The sequence below is a fragment of the Sinocyclocheilus anshuiensis genome, unplaced genomic scaffold, assembly GCF_001515605.1.
Source record: "Sinocyclocheilus anshuiensis isolate Anshui unplaced genomic scaffold, SAMN03320099.WGS_v1.1 scaffold244, whole genome shotgun sequence".
In the NCBI taxonomy this organism is placed as follows: Eukaryota; Metazoa; Chordata; class Actinopteri; order Cypriniformes; family Cyprinidae; genus Sinocyclocheilus; species Sinocyclocheilus anshuiensis.
Genome location: NW_015558588.1, coordinates 153,872 through 162,129, shown reverse-complemented (window position 1 = coordinate 162,129; position 8,258 = coordinate 153,872). Strand labels below are relative to the sequence as shown.

The window sequence follows — 8,258 nt, the reverse complement described above, 5'->3', positions numbered from 1 at the left end:
CGCCAAAAAAAAAAAAAAAAATTATTTTATTTATTTTGATTTTAAGCCGTTTTAGTTAACAATAACAACACTGATACTGTAGAAGACAAATATCATTTGACTGATCAGTATGTGATGAATCCTCTCTTCTGACCGACAGAGACATGAAGTGGCCTGGACGGTTTTCTGTCTGGTTCTTGTGTTTGCAATTTGCTGGTTTCCTCTTCACCTCAGCAGGATCCTCAAGTTAACCATCTATGATGAACACGATCCCAACAGATGCAAATTACTGAGGTAAGACTCGTTATTAATATTATAATACATGCATATACATAAACACATATGAGCTCTATGTATGTAAACTGGTGAACTGCCTTATAAGTGATATCACATCTCTTATATATTTTTTATGTTTTAGCACGTTTCTTGTTCTCGACTACATCGGCCTCAACATGGCGTCTGTGAACTCGTGCATCAACCCAATGGCTCTGTATGTGGTCAGCAAAAGATTCAAAAACTACTTCAAGGTAACATGTGTTTCTCACTTCCTTGCTGCTGTTCCACATGTCACTTTACCTTCTCAAGTATTTCTGTAATATTTATTTCTCAATATTTTATTAAAGTGCATATTCCGAAGCATTTGGGACTGTAGCTAATAAATATTTTAATTGTTTTTATTATTTTTTATTCATTATATATATATATATATAAAATGATAATTATATATTTATAAAATGATATTGTCCTCTTGAATTCAACAGTTAAATGCTGTCAGTCACCCTAATTGAGTTCAGTTATGTTAATTGATTTTTTAATTTATTATTATTTATAAAATATATTTATATATTTGCATTTTTATATATTTATTTGGTAGTTATATCATTTATGTATTTATAACATGATATTGTCTTCTTATGTAGCTTCAATTTGAGTACTTTTTGTTAGTTAAATATTTTTTTATAAACGAGTATCTTAACTAAATCACTTTCAATGATAGATAGCTTTGACAGTATCTTTCTCAGCACTGGTTATTGTTGCGTTGCTCTGTCAATAAGATTACATTGAGAAAGCCTGTTAGTTTGTGCAGGTAAATAAACTGTATTCTTATTCATTGACAGCACATGATACAAAATTAAAAAAAAAAGCAAAACAGAATTAATTAGCATTTTTATTGGCATCACTGAAAGCGATTAAACAAGGATCACATCTTTAGATTAGTGGAGGCAGACTTTGTTTACAGATGAATTATGAATAAGCATTACGTATCGCAGGAAATTGGAAGTGACAGTAGGTGAACTGCGGATTCTTTTTATTTTATTCTCCCTGACCACAGTTTGACTTTACATAAAAAGTGACCTTGCGCAACAGAAAGCCATTAAACAAGGATCACATCTTTAGATTAGTGGAGGCAGATTTTCGCACACACTTTGTTTACAGATGAATTATGAATAAGTATTACGTATCGCGGGAAATTGGATGTGACAGCAGGTGAACTGCGCATTCTTTTCATTTTATTCTCCCTGACAGAGTGAAAAGTTTGAGTTTGACTTTACATAAAAGTGACCTTGCGCACAACATTTACATAAATCATGTATAATGCCTCATGTTAATCTGCTAATGCGCGTCATTTGCATAATGTTTAGCGAGTGCTGCATTTCATGTTATTCTGCCTGCATTGATTTCTCTGTTCGTTTCTATTACGGCTCATGTTAATATCGGTTTTACCATAATCCGGTGAACGAGAGTCCTGGTTAACACCTGCTCTGTGCTTCCTCTGACAGGCCACTCTCGTCGGTTGTTGTCGTTCATCCGAACCCGGATGACAGACAGACAGACAGACCGACAGACGGACGGACAGACGGACAGACAGACGGACGGATAGACAGACGGACAGACAGACCGACGGACGGACAGACGGACCGACGGACGGACAGACAGACCGACAGACAGACAGACTGACCGACCGACAGACAGCCAGACAAACACAGACAGACGGACGGACAGACAGACGGACGGACGGACGGACAGACGGATGGACAGACGGACGGACGGACAGACAGACGGACGGACGGACGGACAGACGGATGGACAGACGGACGGACGGACAGACAGACGGACGGACGGACGGACAGACGGATGGACAGACGGACGGACGGACAGACAGACGGACGGACGGACGGACAGACGGATGGACAGACGGACGGACGGACAGACAGACGGACGGACGGACGGACAGACGGATGGACAGACGGACGGACGGACAGACAGACGGACGGACGGACGGACAGACGGATGGACAGACGGACGGACGGACAGACAGACGGACGGACGGACGGACAGACGGATGGACAGACGGACGGACAGACGGACGGACAGACGGACGGATAGACAGACGGAAGACAGACAGACAGATAGACGGACGGACAGACAGACAGACAGACAGACAGACAGACAGACGGACAGACGGACCGACAGTAAATGCTGAATTGCAATATATAGTGTAAGTGTGATTTACTAGGCAAACAAATTTAGCAAACAATTATTATTTTATAGCTAGTCGTATATTACCACGCAACAGATGTATATGTGTAAAATGATTTGAAATCAACAACAAAAGATACACTAATGTTCAAATTTGTTAATGTTTTTGAAGAAATAATCTTCTGCTCACCAAGGCTGCATTTATTAGGTCAAAAATACAGAAAAATCTGTAATATTGTGAAAATTCTAATATGCTGATTTGCTGCTCAAGAAACATTTCTGATTATTATCAATGTTGTGCTGCTTCATGTTTTTGTGGAAACTGTGATACATTTTATTTTTCAGGATTCTCTGCTGAATAAAAATTTAAAAAGAACAGCGTTTGAAACATGTCTTTTGTGATATTATAAATGTCTTTAGTGTCACTTTTGATCAACTTAATGCATCCCTGCTGAATAAAAAAATATTAATACTTTTTTTTTAAATCCTGCTGACCCCAAACTTTTTTCATTTCTCAGCTGTTTGTGACCTGAGACTCATTTTAGGTCAGTATGAAGCATGTCTGCTAGTTGTATTATAAAGTGCAGTCATCGAGACAAGCCGTTACCTCACTAGCGTACCTTACCACGCTCTTCAGCGAACAAACTCTGTTTATTATTGTGCAGAAGACACTGCCATCATAACATTAGCTGTTGGCAGGTGAGCCACACATGATCCAGTCTCTCCAACACTCCCTCAGGGTTTGTTGACTCAATCCCAGCCATTACACAAAGTGCTGTTTTTCTTTTCCAGCACACATATATAGCGGTCGACACAGGTCATGAATCATCGCTCAAATGATCCAGGTGTTAGCCTGGATAAAACCGTGTAATTGGCCAGCCTTTGGCAGATAAATATAGATATAAGCAAATGTCAGCCACGAGAGCGCGTATATGTATCCGAATAATGAAGTCTCCATTCAGAAGTACACTTTTGATTAGCTGCTATATGTCCAAAACGTGACGGAAGTGATTAAAGCCCAGTGCACGCTCATCCCGAAGACAACGTGCTTTTCATCCGTCACTCAACAATGGAAATGCAGTAAATTGGCGACTCCGGTGGGTTTTCCTTCACACCGCTGAGTGACTGATTGATGACTAGCCTATTTGTAATGCATTTTTACATGTGTTGTGCATTGGGACACTTTACGGTAGACTTAAGGAGGAGACAGAGCGGCTATGACAGAATGAGGCCAGGAAGGAAAGGGTAGAAATAGTGAAAACACCTGATAGGCCTGTCAAAAGCGCAAGACAAGCCGAGATTGGAATATTTCCAACCGCTGCCTGCCTTTGACCCACATGTCTCTCAAATATTAGGATCGTTTTGGCAAATACTGTCAGCTAAATCTGGCTCTGTTCTGTCTGCATGTGAACAAGTGGATGATGAAATGGGAGTAGACGTGCAGAGAGAAGCGCTTGTGATGTACTGCTTATTATTGGCTTGCTATTGGTTCAGGGGAAGTGCATGAGAAATCCCAGCATAATTTAGTATGGTGCATATCCATTGGAGATTGTCCTCTGTATAGAAAAACATTAAAGGCCTTGGCAATATAGCTTGAAAAATTCTTATAATCTCTCTCTCTCTCTCTCTCTCTCTCTCCTCTCTCTCTCTCTCTCTCTCTCTATATATATATATACAGTATATGTAGAAGTATTCAAGGACTTTTAATTTGAAAAGGGATTTGAAAAATGGTGACCGGAAGTAGGGTGAGTGGAACTAATGCGACCATGAGAGAAGTTGGGAGTGTAAAAGATAAGCGGGGAGTAAAAAAAAATCTGAAACTTATATATATATATATATATATTTCTCATTGGTGTTGTATGTTATTATGTTCCGGAGCCTCAATCCTTAGCAGTCACTGCTACAAACGAGAAAAGCCTAATCATCAAGGCAAGCAAAACATAATTAAATGAATATTTACTGGAATCAGTTGAGCTAAGTGTGAGGACCTAGATCCTATATATATATATTTAGAATAAAAACAGTATTTTTCAAGGGCGTAGAATTTAGCAGGGACGCTAGGAATAGCAATAATTTTGATCACACAATTAAATATGTGTGTATGTAACCACTATTGTTGAAATTTAGGACGCATCTGAAATAGGTCATTGATATTACCCGAGAAGTTAAAGAAATACACTAGAAAACTGCACGCTTTCAAGGATACACATTTAATACGTGTGGAGTAAGAATATATAAGGGAGCAGAAGTATTTAAAACATACAAGCACAGTTCAAATGAATGATAAAGTTTACCCTCTTTAACTTAATGTTGTTCTGCTGTTTTGTGTTCATCGGCTTCTCCCATATAGACTCATACAATCAAATACAACAATCATTTCTCAAATGTTTATTACAATATATACTGATAAATTGAGCATTAATTTCAATGGTATGAGAGACTGGATGCTTTCAACTGATTTCCTCTTGAACTGTCTCCAACTGAACTGCAGTGCTCAAACCTTTTCAATGTGTGTATGTACACATTGAAATAGTTTGTGTATGTGTGTATATATATATATATAATGTATGTATGTATGCATGTATGTACAGTATGTATGTATGCATGTATTTATGTATGGATGGATGGTGTATATGTTGATTCAGCAACATAATTTGATTAAACATAATGATTTTTATAGAGTATTTTATTGAGTAATGGTTTTATCACTAAAATCTATCACCATATGCAAATGTATTCGATATAAAAAGCAAAATACCATTAAAAAAAAAACTGTTACTCAAACATCTGCATCTGCATATAGATACGGTTTAATGCATATTGTTTTCATGTCTCATGATATCCAGTCAGAGTCAGGCTGTAGTTGGCTGGTTTTCTTCTCCTCAGTATCTTGTTCTATCTGGAGCCGCTGAAGGGTTCAGTTCTTGCTGAAGGGCAAACTGCAGCGGCCAGATAATTTCTCCAGGTGGGAATTGATGCTGAATCTTTCTGTTAATGGCTCTGAGCTCCTGCCAGTGAGTCACTTATACCACAACGCTGAGGACATGCTGTCACACCAGCTTCTGGAGTCCTGGAGGAGAGTTTTCCCTTCGGTGGCTCGTTTCCAAGAGCGGCTGTTTAGTCAGATTGGTAAGAGTAAACTCTATTTACATATTTGCATTTAGCAGACACTTTTATCCAAAGTGACATACATTAGTTCATGCATTCACTGGGAATCGAACCCATGATGTTGAGCTACAGTAAAGCATGGCGCTAAAAGACTATTTTACATATTTTTGCATATATATGAGTTCCTGTGGCTCAGTGGTAGAGCATTGCGTTAGCAGCGCAGAAGGTCGTGTGTTCAATTCCCAGGGAACACTCACACTGGTAAAAAATGTATAGCCTGAATGCACTGTAAGTTGCTTTGGATAAAAGCGTCTGCTAAATGCATAAATAAAAAAATAAATAAATATTGCATTGGTTCTTGAGTACAATATACAGTGTAAAAACTCTTGACAGCTTCAAACACGTGCATGCAGAACCCTGTTTGTGTTTCTGACATGTCACGTTTCCTTGTCTCTCCACTGCCGGTTGCTGACAGAATATATTCAGAACACTGTTTTAGCCTTCAAGGCAGCTTGGGTCCATGTTACGAACAGTCGGTTATCAAACCGTACACCCCAGTGACCGCGGTCATGTCGTCTCGCTCAGCCATCTCTCGCACAGCAATTGTGGCTGGAATCTGCAGACTAATGGATAATAAATCTATGAATTATGGATGGGAAGAGAAAACTTTCCAAGAATAGTTCACATGCGTTAGTGTCCGATTACTGTAAGCATTAGAGGCACAAACATCATGATGTTCTTAAAGAGAACTTTTAGATATGTAAACTATAAATTAATTAAATAATAATTTGAAACACATCAAATGCTGATTTTGGCCCGATTCACCTCTTTGTTTTTCTGACCTTTTTGACTTTAGTAACCTGTTCTAGTATACAAATTGCATTTATGTATTTCTTTAATGTTATACATTTTATTTATATTTGTGATGTTTATTTCAAGAAAATAAATAATTATTACAGTTTTTCTCAATTGCTTTGGCTCAATTCTCGAATGAAACTTTTTTTTCCCGAAACAATAAGTTCAGATCTCTGAACAATTAGCTTCTTGTTCACATCAGATTGGAATTTCTTATTGATTTGAGCAAATTGCAAATGCTTTGGCACATGTGTGCAAACAGTAAGTACAATTGTCTGCAGTTTGCACAACAACTAATTGCATATGGCTTGTTGATCAAAACTGATGAGCCGACTGAAATAAAAATTAATTAAAACTACTGGAAATGTTTTTTTATGTTTTATGTTTTTTTTAATACAAAAATAATTGAAATGTCAAAAGCAGTACATAACAACATAACAAAAAATGACACCAAATTAAAATAATGAAAGTTAATTCAAAATATTAACAAAACCTATACATATTCTTAAACTAAAATTGCTTTGAGGTTGACATTCAACATTTTCTGAAGGTTAAGCTTCTCTTTTACTAACCATTTGCTGAAAAGGAAGAAACGACTGCGTTTCAGGCCGTCTTTTGTACCGTATTCCTGGAAAGTGCGAAATAATTTTTCACACACGTCTGAAAAGGAATGCCATTAATATTAGTGGTATGAAATGCTTTAATTAAATCCTCTCTGTCTCGGCGGTTCTCGGGTTAATTACACGGTGTAAAGTTAATTAAACAGCGGGGTTAGGAGCGCCGTGAACCCTCTGTGCTCCAGCGTTTGGTAAATGGCTGTTTTATAAGAAGTGACTGCAGTCATTTACCAGTGTGTGTTTTATATAATGTGTAGTTTCCCCAAAAGAGGTGGAGGGGGAAAGTGTTCTCACAAGTTATCAAAATCAAATCTGTCCTATAAATTAATTAGAAATGTTCTTTATAATGATTTGCTGCAAATTAGATGGAAATGAGATAAAATATTCATTGAACTATCTGGGGAATCTGCCCAACAGGCTTCAGTCTGGCTCCAAATGCTGTCCATATGGCAATTATGTGCAGCAGCGTTGCAGAAGTGTTGGTCTGATGCCTGCTGGCAGACGGAGGCAGATCTGCTCGTATCTGATGTGTGTGGAGTGAAAGATAATGAGATTGTTGTAAGTCTTAAGTACAGAACCTGCCCCGGGGTTCACACTTCAGAGCTGCTCCGATCTCTCCTGCTGTTTGCCTTTAAAAACGCATTTACTTCGTCTTCTCCACAAACTTCGAGTGCTGCTTTCAACAGCTGCTCTCTCTGATGCACAAACCGCTTTTGCTCGTAAAGTCTGCTGCAGTTTATTTGGCTTATTTTGGCTGAGAGATGCACGCTTACACCGTCTGAAACGGATTTGTTTGCTGTCAGAATTATCCCTGATTTGAAATCTGTTACTGAAGTGTAATTTTGGTCTTTTCTCCAATTAAAATAACAATTACTGTATGCAGAAAAATCTTAAACAAAACAAAATAGTAGAAATGCGTGTAGACTTGTATTCAAGCACTATTAAACAGTGCTGTTATTGTCAACTAAAACTAAAACCATCACTGTTTTGGCAATGAAAATTTGATAAAAATAAATAAATAATATAGATAGATAGATAGATAGATAGATAGGATATATATATATATATATATATAATGAAAAACATGAACACAAAATAAAAAAAAAATTACAAATGTTGTCTTGACAACTAACTAAAATAAATAATAATACTAAAATTACTACTACAAAAAAAAGAAAAATAGTTGGTATTGGAAATTTATATACAGTATATATATAT

At 37.5% G+C, this 8,258-nt stretch overlaps 1 protein-coding gene across 1 annotated transcript in view; it reads left to right on the top strand.

The window, feature by feature from the left end:
- The window catches only part of LOC107679929 (endothelin B receptor-like), a 29,297-nt gene extending 21,716 nt beyond the window's left edge, over positions 1-7,581 (top strand). Inside the window, exons 8-11 of the mRNA XM_016475655.1 lie at positions 140-273; positions 398-563; positions 5,466-5,589; positions 7,406-7,581. Of these exons, the coding sequence (XP_016331141.1) occupies positions 140-273; positions 398-563; positions 5,466-5,589; positions 7,406-7,581 (600 nt within the window). The remainder of the gene's footprint in view (positions 1-139; positions 274-397; positions 564-5,465; positions 5,590-7,405) is intronic.
- Positions 7,582-8,258: the final 677 nt, after the last annotated feature.